The 26,674-nt window shown below is 53.8% G+C and overlaps 1 protein-coding gene across 1 annotated transcript in view; it reads right to left on the bottom strand.

Annotated features, from left to right (window-relative positions):
• The window catches only part of GABRG3 (gamma-aminobutyric acid type A receptor subunit gamma3), a gene marked incomplete at its 3' end in the record, with an annotated part of 60,493 nt that extends 39,832 nt beyond the window's left edge, over positions 1 to 20,661 (bottom strand). The window contains exons 1-3 of the mRNA XM_039853452.1: positions 20,630 to 20,661; positions 14,643 to 14,791; positions 5,453 to 5,520 (exon numbers count right to left, since the gene is read on the bottom strand). Of these exons, the coding sequence (XP_039709386.1) occupies positions 5,453 to 5,520; positions 14,643 to 14,791; positions 20,630 to 20,661 (249 nt within the window). The remainder of the gene's footprint in view (positions 1 to 5,452; positions 5,521 to 14,642; positions 14,792 to 20,629) is intronic.
• Between the last annotated feature and the right edge of the window lie 6,013 nt (positions 20,662 to 26,674).

Consider the following 26,674-nt stretch of genomic DNA (forward strand, 5'->3'; position numbering starts at 1 on the left):
ACAGCGAGGGGACTTCGCCGGGCTTAACGCGTCATCGCACGGACGCTCGTTACGGTGGCCGTGGAAAGTCGCTGACTTCTGAATACAGAGAGATTTAGAGCCGTGGGGAACAGGTTCCTTTTCCTTTCTCGGCCTCGGTCCCTGGGCTGTCTATACACGGGGCCCGTCGCGGCTGAGCCCTCCTTCGGCAGAGGCACCCGCCGAACGGGCCTGCCGTGGCCACCCAGGGTCCACGGGCTCCTGCTCCGTCTGTGCCTGAGTGGAGGCCTCGACTTGAGGCTTTGACAGCAAAGGGCCATAACGTGTCGTTTCATCCTATTTAAAAGGTCTTTGGCGGGCTCTTCACTGATCGAAGCCCCGCGGGTGGGAAGAGGCAAGATGCATCAGTCGGGGTTCCCCGGAGTGCAGACTGTGATTGGGTCACGGGATGGTGGGGGCCGGCCAGACCTGAGCTCTGTGGGGACAGGTGACCAGGTGGACACTCAGGAGAGCCCGGGGTGTGGTTCCAGGCCACGCCTAGACGCAGATCTCATCGAAGGCCCGCGGGCTCGAGGCATCAAGGCTCGATGTCCCAGTTCGAAGGCCACTGGGCTGGAAGAATTCTCTTACTCGTGGGCGGGTCGGCCCCACGCTCTAGCCCGCCCTCCCCTGATGAGACGAGGCCCACCCCCTGGGGAGGGCGACGTGCTCGACTCAGGCCACAGAGGCAAATGCCCATCTCGTCCGGACACACCGGGATCACGTCTGACCCAGCGTCTGCACCGCTCGCGGCCCAGTCAAGGCGACACATGATTTACTCGCCATCTGCTGGGCGGTCGGAACCCGTGGGAGCCCTTGGTGCATTTGAACGTGGCACGCGGTTAAGCATCCGACGGTGTGACGACTGAGCCGAGGGGCCAGGCCCGCTGCCCCGGCGCGTGTCCGGCTGCGGACACACTCCACACCGCAAACCCTGCTCTCTGAGCTCCGCCTGAATCGCCGCGGGGCCACCAAGGACGAGTCCCGCCTTTGACCCACAGAGCCGTCCGCGGCGGATCGAGGTGCGGCCAGCGGATGGCCGCGAAGCCCAGGAAGCCACCGGCGGTCTTGGGAGACAGTGCGTGCGTCTCGCCCCCTCCCTCCGGCCCCCTCCCCACCGAGGTCAGCGCAGGAAACAGCCAATGAAGCCACCGGGGACGTCTGCCAATGAGCCCGTTTGTCTCGGCGCTCCTACAATCACTGCGCCCCAGGACGGACCGGAGCACAGAGGAGGGGTGACCAGGGGGCGCGTCCGGCGGAGCCGGGCCTGTGTGGCTGCAGCGGCCGCGGGAGCGGTGGGGGGAGCCTGCCTGAGCAAGCAGAGGGACGCCACACGGTGGGGCCACACAGCTGCTCCCCGGGGATGTCCCAGCATGTGGGGGCGACGCGGCCCCACTCCCGCCCGGTCCCTGTCGTGCTGAGATGCTGGGCTGTGCCCGGGAGGGAGGCCGGGGGCCAGTGCGGGTCACTGAGCTCGCCGTCGGGGGCCCCTGCGTGTGCGTCCGCGCTGGCGTCTGCCTTTGCCCCGTCACCCTCTCCCCCGACATTTCCGCTCACGGTGCGAGTTCGGTTCTAAATAAACATCACGCGTTTCTTCACTCCGAGAACTTGGGAGAACTTAACAGGAGGAGATGGGAAAGGATTATGCTGGAGGCAGGTGGAGGAAACCGGTTTCCCGGACACAGCGCGGTGGGACCAAGGAGACGGGGCCGGGTCCCCTCAGGCTGTCGCCCCGTCACAGCCCTTCCCTAAAACCCGCCGGAAGGATGAAAGATCTTTACATCGTGTGCGGTTTTTTTTTTTTTTTTTTTTTTTAATAAGGATTCGTTTTATTCTTGATGGAAAAAAACATCACGACAAAGATGATCTATAATCGAATCCGTAACAAAATTAAGCTTCCAGTGAGTCAAACGTTCTGTGTTTAAAATTCAAGTCCACAAACGTTCAAGGATAGTGAATCTGGGGTAAAAAGGAGACCGGCAGAAAGGAACAAGACATCTTTCTGACAGGTGGTAAAACACAGAGTTAATTTTTTTTTTAATGCTCGGGAGAAACACACATAAAGGTCATCGGAGGAAGAGTTACGCTGTGAGTCGGATGGGACTCAGACTGAAAACTATTTTAAAATTTGCCAAGAAACCGAAGTGTTTGCGTTTTTCCTGAGAGTCCTTCCGGTGGCCCGGATCTACCTTTAAAAGCCATAGACATGCACAAAAAGGCCACCGAGGCGTCACGAACAGGCCAGGACGAACGTGGTGCATTAAACCGGTGCCATCCCAGTGTTCAGAGGGTGCCCGATGGGCCGCGTGAACCTCTGCGGCCTCAGCAGGACCTGCGGCTCCAGCGAGGGTCGGGGACGGGGGCATCTCGGAACCAGCTACAAACGGCCGAAGGGCCCCTCCCGAAACCTGACGTTTAATTGTAAACAGCCGGCGCCACCGTCATTTACTTCAGCTCCCACCGAGCGACGCTTCAGAGGTGTGTCAGGCAAAGTCAGTCCCTTTCTGGGACTGCGCGGAGGCGGCAAATGCCACTTCCCACAGAGAGCACTTTTCTCTTGAAAGGTATAAACCTGAGAGCGACACGTCTAAATTGACCAGGACTTCCCATGGGAAGAGGAAGAAGCCACAGGACACTGCGGATGCCTCTCCAGCTCCCCGCAGAGGCCCCAGGGTAAAAGCTGGGGGGCTGCCGGGCCGCTTTCCTGCCCTTTCTCCAGGAGAAGCCTGTGCAGCGCTTGGCTGACCCCCCGGCGGGTGTGGCCCCGGCTGGTGGTCACTCAGCCGGTAGCTCGGTCTGTTTTGTCCTCGTCCCTATTCCGCGACTTGTCCGGAAACCAGAACCTCGCACCACACACCTTTTATCAAAACGACAGAAAGCATGTAAAGCCCCATGGGGTGTCACACGTGAGAGGGGCAGAGAGCCATCTCCTCCGTCTGCAGGACGGAGAGGAGCTGTCCCCGAGTCCTCACCCCTGACAAAGCACCGCTGACCGGCCGGAGGGGACACAGCCTCATGGGGTGAACCAGCATCTCGTGGCCCCTGGAAAGCCGACGTCCAATCAGGACCTCACAGGACAGACGGAGCCGCAGCCAGGGCGGCCGGGACAAGGAGGAGGGGGACACGCAGCAGCCCGGCCCGAGGCGCCGGGCCCCTCACCGAGGACGGAGCTCGGGGGCAGCAGGTCACCCCGCTTTCCAGCCACAAAGGAATGGGACAGCCCGGGGTGCTGGCGCGGGGAGGAGGTCCCCTCCCCATCCCCTGTCACCAGCCTATGCGTGCAGCCCCTCGGGGGGTCCTGGTCCCTCGTCCCCTGTGCTCCTCCCGGGCAGCGGGCATCGGAGAGGCCTCTGCATGATGCTCACGTCACCTCGCGCGCAACGCGGTAACTCCACAGAGTTCCTGGCGTTGGGTCGCCTGCTAATGCACGACCTGCTGACCTCGGAGGTCTCAGGGACCTTCCGAGGCCGCGCGGGGCCCTGGGGGCTGCTGCGTAACACGCGGCGATGACAGGTTCCGAGGGCCGGAAGGGCCTCCGGCTGTCGCCCAGCGAGCCACCTCCCGGGGCAGCCTGGCAGCCAGCGCGTGTGCGAGGCGTGAGGTCACCGGGTTTAAACAAGGCGGCCGAGTCCGGGCACACGGTACCGGCCCGTTCTCCGGGGGCCTGTCACCCGTGCAGCGCAGCCGGAGGCCGGCTCTCAGCAAACACGGCCCACGAATGCCGCTTGGACACGGGGTGCTGGATGCGTTGTCACCCACGGGGGCCCCTCACGGAGACGGGTGACAGGCCAGAGGAGGCTGGGCGGTTCCAGGAGGAGACGGATGGGGACAGAGTTCACGGGTCCTTTAACCCTCACGTGAATCCCCTCCAGACGCCTAAACGTTAACGCTCGGCGAAACCTCTATCTTCTAAGTTTGACCCGAGTTACAGGGAAACGGCCTTTTCCGGCCACCGACGGGGAGGGGACGGGGACGCCGTGCGCCTCCGCTTCCTGGCGTGGCCCCGAGGACGGCTCTGTCTCTGGACTGTGGTGTCGTCAGCGAGGAGGGGGCCGAGCAGAGTGAGGGGCGAGCGGCTGCATCAGTCGTCAGAGGTCCTGAGAGGGTCTCAGTGCCACGGGCTCGTGAGCTCTGAAAGGGACCGAGAGGCCCCCTGCGTGCACGTCTCCTCCCCGACCATGTCCCCAGCACGGAGGATGCCACCGGGCCCTCGGTGACAGGGAGCGGTGGCTCCGCCCTGGGGGAGCACCGGTGTGGCCTGCCGGCGCCCGGGGCCCAGCCTCTGCTTTGTCCCGGTTCTGGGCCCTGCAGAAAGCCGAGTGTGGGACAGGAAGCTGGGAGGGGCGCGGTGGGACCCACACAAGGACGTCAAACGTGACAACGAGAAGCAGAGACCAGGCAGCGAACCGCGAGCGGCCCCCTCCCCAGGGACAGGCTCCCGGGGTGCACGCCCAGCCGGCCCTCCCGTACGTGGGTCCTGGGGTGCAAACGCCCTTTCGTTCACGGCACCTCCCCGCCGATGCCCCGTCTCCAGTCCACGGGGACGAGGGCGGTTTCTGTTACCGTGACTGTGCTTTACCCCTACATGGAACCTCGGTGTCGCCAGCGAAAAGCCGGGCGCTGAGAACACCTGGCTGTGGACAGGGACGGGCTGCTGCAGACTTGGAAGGGTCACTTAACATCCACAGACACTCCGCAAAAGGACGCCCCGAAGTCAGCACACTGCATTCCCGCCCAGCCCCACGACCCCGGATCCAGGAGCTGGCAGGGCAGCGGGAAGGCCCGGCAGAGGGGACCGCCCGCCGCCCGCGTCTGCAAAGCGGTGGCACCTGCCGGTCGTGTCCCCACGGATGCCCGCCAGCTCGTCCCCACGTCCCTAACGGGACAGGGAAGGCCACGGACACAACCAACGGTCACCCCTGGAGCCCGCTCTGCCCAGTTGGGGAAATCGCCTCTCAATGCCGTTAAAAAACGCTTCCTCCCGTTAAAAAAAGGCACCTCGTTCAGCTTCGGGGTCAGACTCAAGGCGGACGTGTAAGCTGGGTCACCTGAGGTGCCTCCCCAAGAAACACGAAAGGGCGGGTCTTTCGCTTCTTGAAACGACGAACTCAGAACCCAAAGCTGTCACTTCAGTCCACCCCCGATACCAAGGTCACAGGTAGCAGGAAGCTGCAAACCTGCAAAGTCTCATCCGAAAACCCGTGTGCGTGCCCGGCGTGCAGAAGGCGGGGCCGGACGCTTTGGAATCGCCGGAGGGACCGGCCGCTGCCACTGCCACCAGCTCTCCTCGACGGTCACCATTTTCGAGACCGAAACGACCGACGAATGCTACAGACTTAGGAAGTCAGCGTGTTCTAAGCCTGCATCCCAAACCCACAGCAGAAGGCGAGAGCCGGCCCGAAGGCCGTTACGTCGGAGAAAAGCCGGGTCTCACCATGTTGATGGAGGACACGGGGCCGATGCTGTTGACGTAGATGTCCACGTCGATCACGGTCGGCTTCACTGCGGAGAGAAAACGCACGCGTGTTAGCACGTGTGACAGGCCGGGGCGCGCTCCGTGCCGCCCCCGCCCCCCGCTCCCGCCCCCGCCTCCTTTCCGAAATTCGGGGCGAAGCGCGTGGGAAAACAGCATCGGGCATCGTGAGGGACCCCACGCCGCCGGGAGCCGGTGTGGGACAGGAAGCTGGGAGGGGTGCGGGACCCAGGCGAGGGCGTCCAACGGGACAACGAGAAGCAGGGACCGGGCAGTGCACCCGGGCGGCCCCCTCCCCAGGGACGGACTCCGGGGTGCGCACCCAGCCGGCCCTCCCGTCGGCGGGTCCTGGGGCGCAAATTGCCCTTTCGTTCACGGCACCCCCCCGCCGATGCCCCGTCTCCAGTCCACGGGGACCAGGGCGGTTTCCGTCACCGTGACTGTGCTTTACCCCTACACGGAACCTCGGGGCGGCTCACGATGCTCATCCACTCAAAGATGGAGAGAAAATGTGAGACCAGAAAATGTCGTCGTGCACCGGGAAGGCCCCGCCCGACGGACACGTGCGGGAGGCCGCGGGACCGTGGATCCCGGCGCCGGACGTAAGATACCACCGTGCGGCGCGGAGGTTAAAGATGTGTCCCGAGATGCGCAAACCGGAGGGAACAGTGACGAGCAGACCTGTTTCTTCAAGCAGAGAGCACGCGACCTCGGCCAGCGATTCGAACCCGAGCAAGGGAGCCAAGAACCCGGATGAAGGGCGTAGCGTCGGCAATTAGTAGACGGCACGTGACCCCACACGCCTTTTCTCCTAACTGAAGTAAACAGCAATCGCAGAAACACCCCGTATATAGGTATAAACACACACATCAATCATTGTACAGCGAGGCCCATAACCAGTAATACATTTAAAAATAAGATGCACGTCACAAGTATGTTTGTATTTAACACATACGTGTGACGGTCACGGAGGAACAATCATCCTCAGCAACGGGAGACGGGGGAGGAGACATGACTGTGGCGCCGTCCCACGGGCAGAGACCATGAGCATCGCGACCGTAAACAGGCGCCGCCCGGAAACGGAAGCTGTAATCTAAGGACGTGAGATGGCGAAGAGGAATAACTATGAAAAGAAATTATCGGGTTCGTGCTGCGTAGACGGGCAGCACGTGGAGCGGCCGAGGAACACGTGGGCAAACACAGCGACTCGGCGTCTGCAGTGAGAGCCGACCCGGCATAATCTACGGAGAAGGCTCGGAGCGGCCAAGATTTTGATGAGAGGTCGATGGTCGTGGGTTTGCAATTACGAAAAATATTCAAAATGTATCAGTAAAAAATCGTCGAGCCACACAAAAAACGTGTCCACGATGTTTACAGCGGCATCATTAACACTGCCAAACGCGGAAGCAGCCCAGGAGCCTGCGGCGGGTGACGGATAGAGACACTGTGCCGCTGTGCCCGACGGGCCCACCCACACGACGTGCTGGGAGAGGCGAAGCTGTGGGGACACTAGCGGACAGTGGTGGCCAGGGGCTGGCCCTCACCGCACCGGTATGAAGGGGTCTTGGGGGTTTGTGGCTGGCTGGACAGATTTCCTTCAGAATCGCTCCCAACCACGGTATTCTCGGAAGCCACAGCTTTTAATCTGCATTTTCCCCTCACACGTGGATTGGCGGCAGAGCAGCCAGGTCGGCAGGGCACAGTAAACCTGTAAGAAACAATCTGTAGGGTGTTTGGGGTCAGGATGGTAACTACGGGGTGATGAAACGCCGACAGCAGAACAGAAACCTCGGTATCAGACTGAACTGTGTGACAGTGGCTCGAGTCGTCAGAGGCAGGTCCCTTGGCAAAGCAAGCTGACACAGCGGCTGAGTTGGCAGGGTCTGGGGACATGGCGGTGGGAGACCCCGGCACTGCCTGTCCCCTCTCCTGGGGACACGGCTGTGGGAGACCCTCGCGCTGCCCGGCCGCTCTCCCGGGCCAGGTTTAGAGCCTGTGCTGGTGTGGGAAGGGACTTGAATGTAGTTTTGCGATTCCATTTAGAGGTGACAGCGATGGGTCCGTTGTTTCTGTCTCAGCGAATGTGCTGGTAACTGATGCAGCAGCCCATTCTTTGTGTCCGGACCGTCTGTCACTGTGTCACGGTGGGACTTAGGGCTCCTCCCGCCCCACCTTTGACATGCACCCCGCACCTGTGTGCATCCGTCGGAACTGGAGCAGGTCCAGACACTGGAGACCGAGCGTCCCTTGGCCTGGGAGGGCGGCAGGGCGGGTCCAAGGGGAAGGGGACTCGGGCAGTGCGGGGTCCGGTGGAGAAGCCGAGACAAGCCGCGGCCTGGGAGCCCCCTCTGGAGAGAGTCTGCTGCATCCCCGAGCTGCTCACCGTCACCATGACGACGGAGTGGGCCTGCACGGCCCGGTGTGCCTCTCTCTCCTGGCCAAGCACACCACCCTCATCTCGGTCTTGGATTAGAACCCACTTTTTTGAGGGTATAGATGGGAAAACTAGACAAAACATCGGCAAAGCTATAGAACGACTCAACAACATCCTCAGACGACAGGACCCACACCCCCCAGAACGGCAGAGCAAATGTCTTTGCCCGTGGGGCGCCCACCTGCATGGACCACGTCCGGGGCCATGAATCAAACTCCAACAGATTTAAAAGGACTGGACGTACGCAGAGGGCGTCCTCTGACCCCACGGAATCAAACGTCAAAGCAGCAACACGACAGGAAAACTTCCAAACGTGCGGAAACTAGACACGCGCCGCCGAATAATCCGTGGGCGAAAGAAGAAATCCTCGAGGGAAATGAAAAAGCGCTTTGAACCGAGTGAAAATAAAAATACAGCATCAAACTCTGAGATGCAGCTCAAGCAGAGCGGAGAGGGCCACGTAGAACACTGGATGTTTCCGTCAGAAAAGGAAAATCTCAAATCAGGACTCTAAGGAGAAGCCTAAAATAAACCCGAACCAAGCAGAAGAAAGGACCTGATACAGGCGAAATCGAGTGAAACCGAAAAACCGTGCAGAAATGCGATGAAACAGAAGTTGACGCTTTAAAAAGGTCAGTGGAATAAACCTCGAGACGCAGATCACCAACCCCAGAAACGCCCTGGGCCTCGCAACAGGCGTTCCGGGGACGGTCCAGAAATGTCACGGACAAGTCTACACACATCGCCAGTTTGAAAGAAACGGGCCAATTCCGTAAAAGCACAAACCGTGACAACCTACCCCAATGGGAAACGGATCATCTGCACGGCCTTTAACTATTAAGGAAATGAATCTGTAACGGAAAAACGCCAAGGAAAGCAACCTCGGGGGTCAGAGGGCATCACGGAGAATTCTCTGAAATGGTCGAAGAAGAATGAACCGTAACTTCTACCCGGAAAACAAGACGAGGGAGCACGGCCCGATCTGCCTCCTGCAGGGTGACCGGAGACCGAAATCGCACAAAGATCGGGCAAAAAATAAAATAAAATAAAATAAAAATAAATAAAATAAAAAATAAAAGAAAAGAAAAGAAAAAATAAAAGAAAAGAAAATAAAAAATAAAATGAAATAAAAGAAAAGAAAATAAAAAATAAAATGAAATAAAATAAAATAAAATAAAAAATAAAATGAAATAAAATAAAATAAAATAAAAAATAAAATGAAATAAAATAAAATAAAATAAAAAATAAAATGAAATAAAATAAAATAAAATAAAAAATAAAATAAAATAAAATAAAATAAAAAATAAAATGAAATAAAATAAAATAAAATAAAAAATAAAATGAAATAAAATAAAATAAAATAAAAAATAAAATAAAATAAACGTCCTTCGTGAGCTGAGATACGAAAACTCTCGACAACATGTTAACGAATATAACTCAAGAACATATAAAAAACTTCTCTCTATAGATACAGGTAAATATAGACAAAAATAAATATATAAAAGACATGAACCACGATGGCCGAGTGAGGTGTATTTCAGGGACACGAGGCTGGGTCCATATTTGAAAATCGATCAGTCTAACCCGCCATGTTACTAGGCTGAAAATAAAATCACATGATCACATGATCTACTGATTCAGGAAAACGCATTTGGCAAAATTCAACACGTATTCATGATAAAAACTAATCGTCTTGGCAAACTGGGAATAGTGGCCAGGGCCGCCGCAGCTCGATGAAGAACACACGCGAAACACCTGCAGCTGACGTCGGCCCCCGTGCCGAAAGCGTGAAGGCTTCTTCCCTCAGACCTGGGACAAGGCGCGACGGGCCCTTGGAGCATCAGCAGCCCGCTGAGGACCACGGGTCTGGCCCGAGCCGTCGAGCGAGAGAAGGACACGAGAGGTCTCTGAAACGTCCTTCCTCTGCCGATGCCACCACGGGGTAAAATCCCAAAGAACCTGTCCTCAAAAAATAAACACACGAAACTTCCTAAAGCCAGCAAGCGCGTTCAGCAACTTAGCGGGCGTCGAGATATAAAAAGCAAAGGTGTTTCTGTGCATGAGCAATGAGCGCGGGGAAAGGAGAAATTTAAAACCACCGCGCCATTCGCAACCGCTCCAGATACGCGAGAGACACGCGCAGATCGAACGAAATGTACTCAGGACAGAGCACGTGAGAATCTGCGACTGAACCGGACGACATCGCGGCGAACGTGTCAGTCCTTCCCAGAGTGATCTACAGATTTAACGAAAGCCTTTTTGGGGGGACGGGGGAGGGGAGGTGGGTCCATATAGACAAGAGCATCCTAAAATTCACTCGGAAAAGCAAATGAATTAGTGAAGTAATTTTGAAAAAGAGGAAGAAGAGGTTTAATTGCTCGACCCAATTTCGAGACTTACTATAGAGCTATCGAAGTCAGGACTGTGGCCATTGACACAAAAATAGAAAATTCAGCGAAGGGAACGAAGGCGGGAACTCAGGAAGAGCCCACGGCCGGGAGCCGACTGACTTTTGACAAATATGCGAAAAGCATATAGAGAAGGGTTAGTGTTTTCCGACCAGCGATGGGGTAACCGGACATCCATCGGCAAAACAGCATCCACAAAGAACACCTTGGTTTTATATAAAACTGAACTCACAACAGTGAATTAAAGTGTAAAACATAAAATTAAAAAACTTTTTCAGGAGGACCAAGCTGGCAGCAGCAGCCTGGGAGGACGCTCGCCCCGCCCACAAGCGAGACGAAGCACACACCTGGGCAGGTAGCAACCCGCCCGCGAGAGAACCAGCCGCATCGCCCGCTGCTGACAACGGCCGGGAGCCGCGGGCGGGTGGGAGGAGGCCGGAGATGCTCGGGGCCCTTGGGGACCAAAAACGGGGGTTCTATGGAGAGCGACCCCACAGGGAGGTCTGACCATGAGTCCCCGCCTAGGCGGGTCATGGTGGGGGCCACGCCCAGGCCGCTCCCTTCTCTGGCGACAGTCTCCTCCAGCCCTGTCCTTGGCCGTCGTGCATCTCGGCTGGCCCAGCTCTGACGTGGCGGAGTCAGACCCCCGACGGGTCTTCCCTACGCCCCCTTCTTAATCTCAGACACCTAAGAGGAAACTGCAAACTGTCCCTCTCGGGAGCATGTGATGGCTGCTCCACGGCCTACGCCCCCGGGTTGGCGCAAACACACTTTTATGCAAGTTCCTCCAGGTCTGGGCGCTGGGTGTGGATGGGGGGCTGGCTGAGCCCGGGGCTGAGGCCTACCTGCCGGAGCTCCGTGGGCGGCCACGCTGCGTGGCTGGGAGCCTTTGATTTGGGGGCCGGGGAGGAGCAAAGCGCCGGGCGTGACCTTCCCCCGCACCTGCCGCTCCGCGCACCTGCCGCCCTCCGCACCTGCCTCCCCTCAGGCCCTGCGCCAGGCGCCCAGAGCGCATGCTCCGCCGGTTCCCACGCTTCCCACCTACCCGGCAGGTAGAGCCCCTGGCAGGTCGCTTCTGCACGGGCCACCTTCTCTGTAACAGACCAGACGGAGGCTGTGCAGAGAAGGCTGAGGACCGGGGGAATTCTCTGGGGTTCGAAGGGGCCGTGAGCACCACGGTTTCCATCCCTCCACCTCCCTAGAGAGGGCCGGGGCCCTGGCCTGCCTGCAATGTCCTTGCAGTGGCCGTCAGTCCAAGCCGGGGCACCCAGAAAGGACAGAGAAATAGGAGGCATCCAGATTGGAAAGGAAGAAGTAAAATGCTCATTATTTGCAGATGACATGATACTGTATGTAGAAAACCCTAAAGACTCCACCAAAAAACTATTAGAACTAAGAAATGACCTCAGTAAATTTGCAGGACACAAAATCAATATACAAAAATCCATTGTGTTTCTGTACACCAATAATGAACAAAATAAGAAAACAACCCCATTTACAATTGCATCAGAAAGTGTAAGCTACCTAGGAATAAATTTAACCAAAGAGGTAAAAAACTATCAAACACTGAAGAAAGAAATTGAGGAAGACACAAATAAATGGAAGGCTACACCTTGCCCATGGATCGGGAAGATTAATAATATTAACATATCCCTACTACCTAAAGTACTAAACAGATTCAATGTAATCCACTAAAATACCAATGGCATTCTTTTCAGAATTAGAGCAAAGAATCCTAAAATTTATGTGGAACCACAAAAGACTCCAAATAGCCAAAGAAATCTTGGGAAAGAACAAAGTGGGAGGTATTACACTCCCTGATATCAAAGTATACTGCAAAGCCACAATAATTAAAGCAGCGTGACGCCGGCATGAAAACAGACACACGGATTCATGGCATAGAAGAGAGAGCCCAGAAATAAATCTCTGCTTATATGATCAATTAGCATATGAAAAAGGAGGCAAGAATATACAATGGGGAAAAGACAGTCTCTTCAAGAAACGGTGCTGGGAAAACTGGACAGATACATGCAAAAAAGAAAAAAAAACAGAAAGAAAAAGGACCACCTTCTTACACCCTATACAAGAATAAACCCAAAATGGATTAAAGACTTAAATGTGTTTACAATTCCTAGAAAAAACACAAGCGGTCACTTTTCTGACATCGGTTTTAGCAAGACCTTTTTGGATGTGTCTCCTCGAGCAAGGCAAACAAAAGAAAAAAATAAACAAACGGAACTATGTTAAATACAAAGTTTTTGCACAGCAAAGGAAACCATCCACAAAATGAAAAGACAGCCTACTGAACGGGAGAAGGTCTTTGCAAACGATACATCTGATAAAGGGTTAATATGCAAAACACATAAAGAATTCCTATACCAACTCAACGCCAAAAAATAAAAAATAAAAAATTCAATTTAAAAATGAGCAGAGGACCTGAATAGGCGTTTCTTCAAAAAAGACATATGCGTGGCCAACGGACATATGAAAAGATGCTCAATGTCACGCATCATCAGAGAAATGCACATTAAAGCCACAATGAGGCACCACCTCACACCCGTTAGGACGGCGTCCTCAGTAAATCAACGACAAGTGTAGGTAGATGAGGATGTGGAGAACAGGGACCCCTCGTGCGCTGTTGGTGGGACTGCAAACTGGGGCAGCCGCTCTGGAAAACAGTCCGGAGATCCCTCGAAAAGTTAAAAATAGAACTACCTGATGTTCCAGCCATCCCACTTCTGGATAGTTATCCAAAGAAAACGAAACAGTAACTTGAAAAGCTCGATGCGCCCCTACGCTTACTGCAGCATCACTAGAAATAGCCAAGGGCTGGAAGCAACCTAAGTGCCCATCGATGATAGGTGGCCGGATACAGAAGAGGCAGCACATATATACAATGGAACATCGCTGAGCCGTGAAAAAGAATAAAATCTTACCATCGCAGACGACATGGAGGGACCTAGAGAGTATTATGTCAAGTGGAGTAAGCCAGACAGAGAAAGACAAACGCCATGTGATCTCACTTATAGGTGAAATCTAAATCTAAAAAAAAAAAAAAAGAATACGCAAAACAAAACAGAAGCAGCCCCGTGGGTACGGAGAATAAGCTGAGGGTTGCCAGAGGGGGTTGGGGGTAAAAATTAAACGACTCTGTCAAGAACGTTATAAAGCTTTCAGAAGAACGAAGGAGGGACTCTTGTGAAACTCGGGCTTCATAGGGAGTTCTCAGACGTTACTCCAAGAGCACGTTTCAGAAAAGAAAAAAAATCCATAAATTGCACTTCATCTATATTAAAAACCTTTCCTCTGTGAAAAGGCCTATTAAGAAGATGAACAGAGAGGCTGCAGACCGAGAGAGAAAAAAATCCGCAAACTACGTCTGGCAAAAGAGTCGTATCTAGAATAAGTGAAGAACTCTTAATATACAGCGGGAAAAAAATCAAACAAAATACTCCGACTTTTCCACGGGCAAATAACATGAAAAGACATTTCAATGAAGAGGATATACAGGTGGCAAATAAACAGATAAAAAGAGGTCACCGTCGCTAACCACTAGGAGAGGCAGTAAACCCACACGAGACACCAGCCTCTCAGATACAGACCCGTCGGAGCAGCCGAAATGACAAAATATGCACAATGCCAGGAGCCGGTGACGATACGGAGAAATCGAATTTCTCATACATTGTGGGTGAGAATAGAAAATGGTCCAGCCAGATTGGGAAAGAGTTTAAGAGTTTCCTAAAAAAACGCAAAACGGGCATCCATCACACAACCCTGTCACACAGCACTTTATCCCAGAAAATGAAACCGAGTGTCCGCGTAAAAACCGGGGTACAAATGCCCACAGTCGTCCCGTCTGTGACGGCCCAGGTGTGCCTCCCCGGGGGGTGACTACAGGCTCCGCAGTAAGGAAGGGTGACAGCCGAGGCCATGCCGACCTGGACGGCTCCCCTCACGGTCCTGCCGGTCTCGAAAGGTCGCGGGCTGAGGGACTGCACGCACGTGACATTCTCAGAATGACAGACGCACGGACACGGGGGGCAAATGAGCGGCTGGCGGCTGGCAGCAGAGCGCTGTGCGCGTGGCCGTGTACGGGTGGGGTGGCTGTCCTCGCCCAAGGCTGCACGGGACGTGCGGGCGCCACGTCCCGCTTTCTGTACGATGCCGCCGTCGTGGGTCGTGTGACCCCGCACGATCTTTGCGACGCCCTGTGAGCTTATCATCGTTTAAAAATAAAAACTCAAAAAAAAAACACCCGGACACCATCACGGCCCATTTTTCCGTGGGAAGAGCGGGCGCCGACACTCACTGCCAATGTCCGGCCTCAGCTTTTTGTCATATTCTCTCAGCAGCTTGTCGAGGATGACAGTCACGTCGGTGTCTTGTGATTTTGGAGCCAGGACCCACTTTTGGTTCGATGGCGCGTCGTCGTGTTCGTCGTCCTCCACGCTTCCCGACCTGTGACAACGGCACAGAGAGAGAGAACGTTGCCGTGACAGCCCCAGAAGGCGTCTGCACCGTGGCCCACCCCCGCGTCCCCAAAACCGGGCGAGGAGACCCAAGACCCTCATCCCCCCCGACGGGCCAGCTCTCAAACTCAAAACAGAGAGGCGGACGCATCGGAAAGATTCGTTAGGAGCAATGACCAGTGGCCATAACGTTTTCATCTATGTCGCAAAATGATCGCGCGTCCGCGGCCAGCTACCGACACTGTGACGAGTAAACCGGCCCGAGCACCTCTGACGGGGACAGAGCAGCCGTCCAGGCGCTGGTCAGGTGCTGGCTCCGGGGAGCATCTGCAGGACACACGCGCCGCAGAGAGCTGAGTGTGACGTTCGTGCTTCTCGTGGAGAACGCGGTCTTTGGTGGGGACGCTGTGCGCTGGCCCGCTTGGCCGGCACTCAGGCGGGGTGACGGGGAACAGAGCTGTTGGTCGGTGGACACCGTCGGGCCATTTGCAACACGAGCTGATTCTGAGCCCCTTAATCGAGGGGTTCGAGTGAGCGCTTGGGCGTCTCTGAGCTGTGGGTGCAGGCTGAGCGGGACGGCGCCTCTCCTGGGTGACAGGCCCTGACAGGAGCTCTCGAACGGAGAGGCCTCAAAGTGACAAGCGAGTTGCCTGAGCGAGTGAGGCTGTTGAGATTGAAGAGCAGGTCCCCTTCTGCCATTAAGCATCTCTCGCAGGCGGCCATGCCCACTGGCCCCGCAAGCCAGCTCCGTGCCCTGTCCCTCGCCAGCGTGTGCGCCCTGACGGCATTTTTAAAAAGGGCTGGGTACGAGCACACTTGTGTTCAGCTTTCCAGACAGGTGCTGAACGTTAGCCAGCTCAGGGCAGCCGTGCTCTGCGACCCGAGCTTGAGTTACTTTCTGGAACTTTCTGAATGGTCTATAAGGAATGTGAACTGAACAATGAGGAAAAACTTTAAAGTTCATTACATCTACTTAGTTTACGTCTTTGGAATCGTATACGTGTATGTATATGTTATATATATATATGTTATATATATATATAATTTTATATATATATAATATATATATATAACATATATATAACATATATATTATATATATAAAATATATATAAATATATATATATTTTATATATATATAAAATATGTATATATATATATATAATATGTATATGTTACATATATAACATTTTGTATATATATAACATATATATATAACATATATATGTTATATATATATAAAATGTTATATATATATATAACATATATATATAACATATACATAAAATATATATATATAACATATATATAAAACATATATATAAAATATATATATATGTTATATATATATAACATATATATATATAAAATATGTATATGTTACATATATAACATTTTGTGACCGTATATGATCATTTTGGGGCATATTGTCTATGCCTGCGCCTTAGCAGAGGGCAGCGTCAGTCTAGACCTGGGTCAGATTTCGGTGTTGAGTACACGCCCTGCATCTTGCAGACTCCGTTCATGAAAGCCGTTCCCCGGCTTAGACGCTCACGTGTAATTCTGTTTCGTGAATACCCGTTGGCTAGGAGGGTAAAATAAATCATCCCGAGAATCTACGAGCAGCCACGGATCTGTTCACACCGAACAGTCACCGTCGATGGGAACTTATCGCATCTGGGACACAGATTCGTCAAGCGATCTGCTACGTCTCGTTACTCGTAATGCTGAACTTTTACAAATAACACTATAGAGTTTTCAATGTCACCGTGAAATATTTTCTCTCGTCAGGAATATCGTCAGAAATAATTTTATCATTTTGGGGGGGACGAGATGAGGCGGTTGAATCGGGCTCTGCAGGACGTGGGTGGCCGGGAGCCAGCCGTCGGCCACCCACAGGACCTGGAAGGTGCGCAGAGGGGTGGGTGACCTCGGCCACTCCACACAGGACATTCTGAGGACAGGACCGCTCTGCTCTCCCTCCGCGGCGTCTGTCTGCTGGCTCTGTCTCCCCTTGCTCTCGCCCCTCTCCTTCCCCCCACCCAAGGACGGCTCACCAGCACAGACCAGATCACGCTCCCCAAGCTCTGTCGCTGCCCGGTGGTCACAGGGACACAGACTGAGCACAGTAACCGGCTCCGTCAGCCCTGTGCACGCACAGCCTTGGCTTCTGAAAAACCACTTGAAGCTACTTGAGTGACAGGTTTCGAAATGAGCCTGATTCTGCCTCTGCTGGTGATGGGGTTTTCCCGACATTGTGTAAGCCTCTCCCCGAGAAGCCAGGGCGGGCGGGAGGGGGACAGAGGAGAGAGAAGCTCTGGCCTGCTCTCTCGCAGGAGTCACAGGGACCCCTGGCTCCGGGCCGGGCGGGCAGTGGGCACAGATGTCCCCGTGAGCAGCCTGCACAGGCACCTGCAGCCTGCACAGGAGACACAAGGCCGGCCCCACGGGAAGACCTCGCTCTGATGAAAACCAGCTGTCACCTCAGGGGACCCACTGGGATGTGAATAAGGCGAAAATGCTCTGTTTCCCTCAGTTCTAAGCAGCTGTACGTGATCTCCACGAGCGCTCTGTCACGAGGGTCGGCTCTCAGACGCCATCACTGCAATTAGCTTTTTTTGGTAAAAAAACAATCAGCGATGTCGCCGTCATTGGGAAACGCGGCTCAACCCTCAGCTGCCTTACGCCTTCTGCACACCAGGAGGACAAGGATGAAGTCTGAGGTCTTGGCCAGCGTCACCCGGGGCTCCTGGACCTCAGGAGGCAGTTGAGCGTCCCCGGGGGCTCGGTGTTACTGAGTCGTTGCACTGTATGAGCTTAGAGGCTCACAGCGTGTCAGAGGGGGGCGCCTCCTCCAGGGGGCCGCCCAGCCTGCACCACGGAGCTCAAGTGTCTCAACCCATCCCCGGCTGCTCAGCACCAGGCGGCAGTCCAGGTGCCAACGAGAACCCTCTCGGCACGAACCGCGGCTTTCAAAGGCGGCTCTGGACGCCAGAGCACAGTCTGCAGGGCCCATTCGAAGGACAAAGACAGTTTCAAAGATGAGGCAGACGGCAAAGAAACCAGTTCAAAATTTGGATTTTTTTCACCCTAAATGCTGTGCAACGTCCACCGAGAAGGCCGGGGACCGGCCGAGGTGCAGGCACGCCACGCTCTCGCGTCCGCCGGGGTGGCATGGACGCGTGCTGTCACAGGAGGCCACACGTGTCTGAGAAAGCCCGGAAGCTCGGCGGCTTCAAGTCAGACCCCAGGCGCCTCCTGCTCGTCACATGGGGACCACGGCACATTTTCTCCCGGCGTGGTTAGCATCTTCGACTCTAAACGCTTATCTAACCCAGGACCGCAGGTCACTTCACCCGGCCGGTGGTCACAGGGGGTCACGCAGACAGGACTTCAGACCTAGAGAGTGTGGCTCTGGACCCCCGCGTCATGCCTGGCGCTGTCTGCTGGTCAGAACCAGCCGCAGGGCCCACCCTTAAATCCCAGACACTCCAGCCGAAAGGCGGAGCAGAGTCCTGCCTGGTAGAGCCAGCCAGGAGCCACCGGTGGAGTCCGCTGTCCCCCGCACCCTCTCAACTTCTAGTGAAGGCGAGTGGCATGGCCCGGAGGGCGGAGCTTCCTTCCCCAGGGACCACCGCCCCTGCCGAAGCTGGGGACTGAGACTGGGACCCTTGGGCATCTGGGGGAAGGGGGGCTGCCTCTCCAGTTCCTTCCTACCGGACAAACACAAGTGAAAACGCGCCGCCCAGCACTGCCTGTGACACCCGCAGGGCGCACGGCCCGGAGCGGCGCCCTCCAGCGCCCAGATCCAGGTAATGAAGAAGTGCAAACAGGGGTGTTTTGGGGAGGGGGAGCCCCGAGATTGGGGCGGAGTGGGGGAAAAGGCGGGGAGCACAGGGCAGTCCGCAGCGCTGCAGCCGCGGGGACTAACCCTGTGGTCCCAGCGCCCCCCGGCCCTCCCCAACCCCGCGGAGCGTCTGTGGCTGCCATGAGCTGCCTCGCGTTCCCGGAGGCGGGTTAAGGGCGTTTATGGCGAGCTGGCTTCCTCGGTCGCCAGGCAGAAGCCTCGCCCGTGTCCACGCGCTGGCTCTGGGGGCAGGTGTGCGCGCGCAGGTGTGGAACGGCTCGTCTGCAGCGGCGCGCGTGTGCGCGCGTGTTTGGGGTCTGGGAAGCGGGGCCCTCCGCGGCCACCTGGCCCGTCCCCTGCCTGTCCCCGGCTGGGTGCTCCTCTCGGTCCGGACTCCGATGGGCAGCTGGGAGCTGCGGCCCGGTCCCCCGCGAATCTGGGTTTGAAACCCCCCTCCAAGCACCAGACCCTGACGCTGCCGGAGACACCCCGTCGGCGCGCTGTCCCCCCGCCCGGCGGCGGATGGCGGCGCCCGGGGAGACGGGACAGCGGGGCGCGCGGCCGGCCCCCCCACCCCACCCCTGGTCCTCTCATGGCCCCGCAGCTTTTTCCGCGATTATCTCGCCGATCTATTGGCGCTCGCGCGCTCCCCCCGGCCGCGCGCTAACTGGTGGGGTCTCAACACCCAATCAGCGCGCGCGAGCGGGGACCAGGTCGCCGAGCAGCAGCAGGAAAGCAGCTGGCAAGGGTGAAAGAAAGGCAAGTGGCATTGGCGAGGGTGAGTCATAAGGGAGCAAAGCCGGGTTCGCCGCCTGCGCCCCGCGACTGCCGCGCCACCCGGGCGCCCCGCGGCCGCGGCGGGACGGGCGGGGGGCCGCGCCCCCGACGGCCGGCGGGGCTGCGCGCGGCTCCGCGGGGCGCACGCGGGACGCCCCGCCGCCTCGGCGCGCCGCCCGCTCCGCGCTCCCCGCCGGGCCGGCGCCGCGGGGTGGCGGGCGCGGGCGGTCCTGGCCCCGCAGCCCGGCGCCAGCGCCGCGGGGCCGGGCGGGGGCTGCGCGCGCTCGGAGGTGGGGCCGGCGGGAGGAGGTGCCCGTTACACGCTGGGCGAGCGGGGCCGCGACTGGACTGCGGGCTCCGGGCGCGCGGGGGGCGGCTCCGCGGGGGCGGGCGCGCTGGCGGCCCAGGGAGCCCTGGGAAGGGTCTCCGCGATGCGCGGCTGTCGCCCCAGGCAGCCGCGTGTTCATCCTGCCGAGGCTCCGCGACCTCCTGCTGCCGCGGCCAGCAGCCGCGCTGTCTAGGTAGGCCACAGCCCCCGAGTGACACGCTTTGCGGAAAGCTGCCCTTCCGGGCCCACGTCCTGCTAAGTCCCCTGACCTCATCCTGCGTGGAAAAGTGTCGCGCTGGGGAGCGTTTGGGAAACGGCACCTGCGATGTGTGCCTTTCTCGAGGAACGAGGGAAAGACAGCCCCCCCACATCCCTGTCAGCTGTTGAAAAGGACGGTGACAGGCAGGGGAGCCAGGCCTGGAGGCGAAGCGCAAGGCGTCCTGTCCTGTGCGGCTGGCTGAGCGCGGAGCGCGCTGCGTTCCGTGTACTTCACAGTCCCAAGACTCAAAACTTCATCTGGTTCCATTTGTAATAATCGCTCAGGAAGCGTGTCTTTCGCCACATAAGTGTTCCAATATTAGCTCGGCTTAGGATAAATCCACTAAGAAGCTGGCTTTTATGTTGCGAAAAATGGTTCTTAGAAAGTATTTTATTTATTGAATGAGTATTCGTAGGGTCGGGAAACGGTGGGTTGAATGTTCCTTTAATATGGTTCAATAGCTTGGCTCATAAAATACGTGGAAGAACAACCGGAATCTGCCCGAACGCCAGCGGGGCGTGGTCACGCGTGGAGCGGATGGTGACAAGATGTGTTTTTTAAACAGCGGAGCTGCCGCCCCCTTGTCTCTGTGTGGCCGTGGGCTTCCCGCACTCACCCCTCCCGGAGCCCCTCCTGCGGTCCACCCATGCCGGCTCGTCTCCCGCTCAGCTCGTCTTCCGAGACTTGAACGTCCCTGGCTCTGCCACCTCCGGCACCTTCGGCGTGTCCTCCAGCGTCAGTGAGACACGAGCCTTCACCATACTCCGCACTGGTCCCTGATTTTCTCTACCACACAATCGAGCACTTAAAAACTCAGTTAGACAATGACTTACCGTTCGTGAATCGCTTGCAGAAACACGTCAGGTCTCCACGTGGGTTTCAGGGGGGCTGGGAAGAAGGCAAGCGAAAAGAAACATTTCGTGCCTCCATTTTTATCACGGTGATAGGAACATAGGTAAAAATAACCATCGGATATTGATAACGTAAGGGGGCCGGTGTGAAGGCTTGCATAGATCGACTCATTTTAACTCTCGTCACATTGTTCCCGTTTTAAAGATGGAGAAAAGGCACAGAGAAGCTATGCAACTTCCCTAAGGTCACACAGCTCGGGGGGTTAACGCCGGGCAGTTGGTCCTAACGCATCAGTGTTTCGGTCTCAATCTCCGTGGCTACGGCCTCTCGGAGGGGTGGCGGGGATGGGTGGCAGCTCAGGGAACGTCTGCCGTTCACTTCTTTGAGCAAAGCTGTAGCCCCTTGCTGTATTCTTTATTATGTGAGCATAAGTACAAATGCGTGCAAGCTGTTTAGAAAAAAAACAGACCAATACTTGAATGGTTTGTAAATTATCAGTGTAATGAGCAGCATCCTGTGAAGGTTTTACAGTTCGACTAGTGGAAAAGAAAATGTGATTTTTTTTTTTTTTTGCATCCCTGTGCTGTTTAATTCCTCTTCCTTCCGTATGTGTTCAACGTGTTATTGTTATGAACTAACACAAACGCGATGTCTGAATTTATGATGCTTCATTCACATTGACTTAGGGTCAGGGGCCTGGTATGGCAGAGGGAATATTTTAGCTTGAAAGTTCCCTTCCCAGGCCGTGTGGTCTGGAAAGAGGATTTTCCTTTCTTCTTTCTTTCTTCCTTCCTTTCCTTTTTAAAGGGCCAAACAGACTTAGAGGAAGGCAAAATCCAGCATGAGCTTCTGGAGCAGGTTGAGCGAAGAAAAAACGTGAGGTTACACCCAGAATCTGAAAACGGCGTTTTTAGGATCTGAGCCTTGTCTAGCTTGGGATCCATGGGGAAAGGGGAGAGGGGTGGGGAGGAGGAGAGGGAGGGAGGGTATGGGGGGAGGAGAGAGAGGAGGGGAGGCGAGAGAGTTAAGAGAGAGAGAGAGAGAGAGAGAGAGAGAGTGGGGAGGGGGGAGAGGGAGTGGAGTGAGGGAGAGAGTGGAGGATGGAAGGAGTGGGAAGAGGGAGGGAGAAGGAGGAGGGAGGGGGAGTGGGGGGGAGGAGAGAGAGAGAGAGAGAGAGAGAGAGAGAGAGAGGTCAAAGCGCGGAGCTGGCTACATGCCAGTACCACTGTCTCCCCCTGCCCTCAGCTCTGCACCTTCAGCACCAGGCGGGCGGACAGCTCCCCTTGGGCGCGGGCTTTGCATCCCGTTGCCCAAGTTCCTGGAAAGGGAAATAGAAAGTGACTCAGGAGGAGGGGGCTGGGGACTGACCCCCGCGACCTGGGCACGAGCCGTCCCGTGGGTACCGAGGACCCTCCAGCGACACGCGCCGCGCGGCGGAGCCCGGGTTCCGGGAGCCCTGGGCACAGCCCGGTCCGGCTGAGCCGCAGCTGCGCCCCGAGGCGGGGAGAACCCCCGCGATGCCCTCCCGGGGCCTCGGCTCCCCTCCTGCAGGCGCGCGGTCGCAGAGAGCGGGGGGCTGAAGCCGCCTCGTCCCGATGGCTTCCGGGCTTTGTTTAAGCGGCGTCTCTCCCGCTCTCAGAATTGGGCTTCTCAGGTCATGACGGGTCACGGTTTAAAACAACGCTCTCTCGCCCGAAGCGGTGGCCAAGGGATGACACGCACGCAGCGAGACGCGGCCGTGGCGAACGCACACAGCCGGAGGTGCTACACGCGCGCCCGCCCAGGTGTGCGGGGAGCGTGCGCCGCGTTCAGACTGAGGCACAGGACGCTGTCCCCCGCCCCGCGTCGCAGCGACGCCCACCCTGGGGAACCGCTGTCCTGTCCTCCGTCACTTGGGCCTGCTTTTGCCAGCTCTTGAATCTCACACCGAATCGGGCAGTATTTTCTACTTAACAGCTGGTTCGTTTCACCAAGTACGGTGTCTGCCCGAGGCAGCCCCGGTGCTGCGTGGAGCAGTTATTCATGATTTTTTTTTTTATCACTGCACGTGGCATTTCATTGTGTTATTCAATACACCACGCATTATTGGGCAGATTTGAACATCTCTCTCTATTTTTTGGTGCTCATGGGGAAGGCATGTTTAGTGATAATAAATATTAGTAGAGATTTTCGAAGTGGCTGTTTCGAGTCACCCTTCTCGTTGGCTGCGTGGCTTCCACACGTGGCCTGGATGAACTGCCACCTTCTTTTTCTTTTTCATTACAGGCATCCTGATATTTCCCTCTGGTTTTATTCACCGAGCTCCTTTCCAATTCTTACCAGCCACTGGATCATCTTCTTCTATAAAAGCTTATTCGAGTCTTTTGCCCATTTTGAAACTAGCAGCCTGCTTCCTTCCTGTTTGGAGAAGCTCATTTTGTGTTTCTGATCTGAGTCCTTTCCTGAGTGAGTGCGATGGATCCTTCCCTCAGCCCGTGAGCTACCCGGACAGTCTCCAAATAGTGTGTTATGAACACGATCACTCCGCGTCCTACTTAACAAAGCACTGAACACCCAGAGGTCATAAAGATAATCTGTGTTTTCAACGAGAGCCTTTAGAAGAAAGCCTTTCCCTTAAGTCTATGTTTCATTTCTAACTTTAGCATATGATTTAGTTTATGAGTTAATGTTCATTTTTGTGCAGATAACCGACTGACCCAGCATAATTTATTTAAAACAGCATCTTGTTCCCACGGAATCTGCATAAATCAGGTGGCCGGATAGGAATGCATCTTTTTATGGGCTCTGTTTTCTTTATCCATGCTTGCCCCAACTCCACACTTTAAGCAAAAGCACTAGAGCTGCAAAATCATTGTGGAGATCTATGATTTCTAGTACTCTGAATTTATTCTTTTGGCTGTTCTAAGCCACTTGCATTTCCATATAAGTCAGCTCGCAAGTTTTTCTCCCAATTTTTAAAGCCGTTTACTCTGAAAGAGTCACGAGCATAGAGAAACTTATACAAAAAATGTCCATACGATGTGACCTAATCTACAGTCCCTGGTCTAACTTTGGTCATCGTTCCAACAGCCGCTTCATAAACATTTCCCCCCCACATAGTCAAGAGCCCATCCCGGGTCACACGATTCACTCGTCGTCTCGTTAGCGCGTTTTTAATCTAGAAGCTTCTTGGCCTTTCGTGGTCTTTTAGAACATCGACAGTTTCAGTAGAGACCAGTGATTTTGTAGAATGCAGCTCGGTTAGGGTCTGTCCGCCATTCCCTCCTGATAAGACTCCAGTTACGTATTTTGGGCAGAAATCCTATGCCTCTGCCCGCTTATTTTCATACTTTGGAGCTGAGCCTTTGGAGTAAATTCCTAGATGCGAGAATTCTAGGTCAAAGGGCGAACGTGTCATTTAGTCACGCGGTGCCAAAGGGACATTTCCTTCATTTTTCATTCTGACTGTGGAATGGTTTCTCCTTAGCTTTGTCAGTACAGCGCATTTTCAAGGCGAGAAACGACATTTCGACATAGTTCCGATCTGCCTTTGCATTTCTCTTCTGGGTAAAATTGAACATTTAAAAATGTTTATGGACGTTTTCTATTTTAGTAAACATCTTCTCATGCCCTTTGCAAGATTTTCTGTAAGGTAGCTTCTTCCTTGTCCTCAGGGTTTAAGAATTTCTATTTTTATATATCATAGATAGCTATTTTCCTATGGTATTTATTGCAAATAATGTCTTCCCACTCGTCATTTTGCATTCGATTGGCTAATATTTTTCTCATCGTGCAAATTTAAAAATATTTCTGTAATCAAACTTATCGATATTTTATTGCATCTCAGTTTGGATACATACATGGAAGCCTTTCTCCTCCAGCGAGTAAGAAGGAGGTCCACTTTGAGTTATTCCGGTACCTGTGCGATTTCCCTTTTTACGTTCATATATGTCCGACCCATTTGGAGCAGAGTCTTGTGTGCCGTGTAAGGTCCGGATGCGATTCTGGTATTTTCTAAATGGCTACGCAGAACTCCCCACATAGTTATTCAAAAATTCAAGTTGGCCCCACTGATTTGAAATCGCATCATCGTCGTATATGAAATTTCTATATAACCTGGATCTGCTTGTGAACCTCCATCTAATTCCAGTGGCTGCTCCTATACCGATGTGCCTGGACCAGCACTTTGATTACTATGGGCTGTTTTAATATCCACTGGGCTAGTGTTATTAGCTCTTAGTCCTCTTGTTCAAGCATTTTTGCGTGCTCTCACATATATTTGAGAATTAACTTTACTCCCAGCTGGTAAAGCTCCAGAAAAAATCTTCTGGGCTGTGTTTTATCGGAGTTCTATTAAATGCATACATCAACTTAGGGAGAACCGACCTCTTTATGACGCTGACTGGTCCTACCCAATAACGAAGGATATTTGTTCTATTTGCTCGTGAGTATTTCACACAGAGTTTTCAAAAGTGTATTTCTAAGAGTTTTATCTTTTTTTTTATTTCTATCGTAAATGGTGTTTTCTCTTCCAATTGCTTATTATTCATGCGCATAAACATGTCCTTTTTTAGACTATATTATATACTGTTTGCGTTCTGAATTCTCTTACTGTCCCAGTTAATTTCATCATTGATTCTCTAGTGTTTTCCAGTTTTGCTACCACATTGTCTGCAACTAGAGGTAGCTTTAGTACATCGTCCAGCTTCTACGTCTCCAGGAGCTGCTACGTCTCCAGGAGTTGGTCTAATTGCAGCGGCTAACACCTTTCGCGTGATGATCAAGAGGAAAAGAAATTGTGGGCACCCCTTTCTAATTCCAAATCATGGAGAAAAGGTCTCTAGGGCTTCTTAATGGGAGGCGGACAGACAGATGGACAGAAGGAGAATGAGCAGATGCCCATAAATAACAAATTTTGAGGGTTATTTCTTAAAATCAGGAATGAGTGTTGAAATTTGTCAGACTTTTTTAGCATCGATGGAGATAATCGAATGAATTTTCCCTATAGATGATTAATACAGTGAATTATATTACTGAATTTCATAATACAAAACCGTTCTTACGCAGCTGAAAATAAACTTGAAAGTTTTCCTTCATTTGCTATGTTTTGGAACAATTTATTTGTGTTGGGATTATATGATCTCTAGAAGTTTAGTAACATTCCCCTGCGAAGACATCTGGGCCGTGTGTGTGTGTGTGTGTGTGCGTGCACGTGTGCGTGTACGTGTGTGTGTGTGTATAGCAGTTTCTTAATAACGTTCTCTTATATTAAAAAAAATGGCCTTCTTAAACTTTCTATCTCTAATGGGGTCAATTTTACTAAACTGTATTTCATCAAGAAATTGTCCATTTCAGCTATGTTTCAAAAGTTTTTGAATACGGATATACTAAGTAAGTAGTCTCTCTGACTTATTTCACAGGATCTCTGTAAAGTAGTAGTATTTCTTATTTTGTGTATGCCTCCATTTTTTTCTTAAGTGGTTTGTATGTTTCATTGTAGCGATCACTAGAGTTTTAATTCATTAGTTAGATCTACTGTTTCTATATGCTCTATATAATTAAGTTCTGCTTTGTCTGTATTTCACTTACCTTGTAAGTACCTACTTTCTCTTGGTTTAGTTTGCCATTCTACTTCTAGCTTTTTGAGTGGGAATTAAATTTTGTTAAAATTTTCATTTGTATTGATATAAGCGTTTAAGAACATGGATTTTCTTCTGCTACACCTTAAATGTATCCCAAGGATTTTTACGTAATTTAATTTTCAATTACACTTGAGTTTTAGAAATGTTGTCGATTTTTGTATCTCCTTTTCATCCTTGTATTATTTAAT

This window comes from Pteropus medius, unplaced genomic scaffold (assembly GCF_902729225.1).
Source record: "Pteropus medius unplaced genomic scaffold, Ma_sr-lr_union100, whole genome shotgun sequence".
In the NCBI taxonomy this organism is placed as follows: Eukaryota; Metazoa; Chordata; class Mammalia; order Chiroptera; family Pteropodidae; genus Pteropus; species Pteropus medius.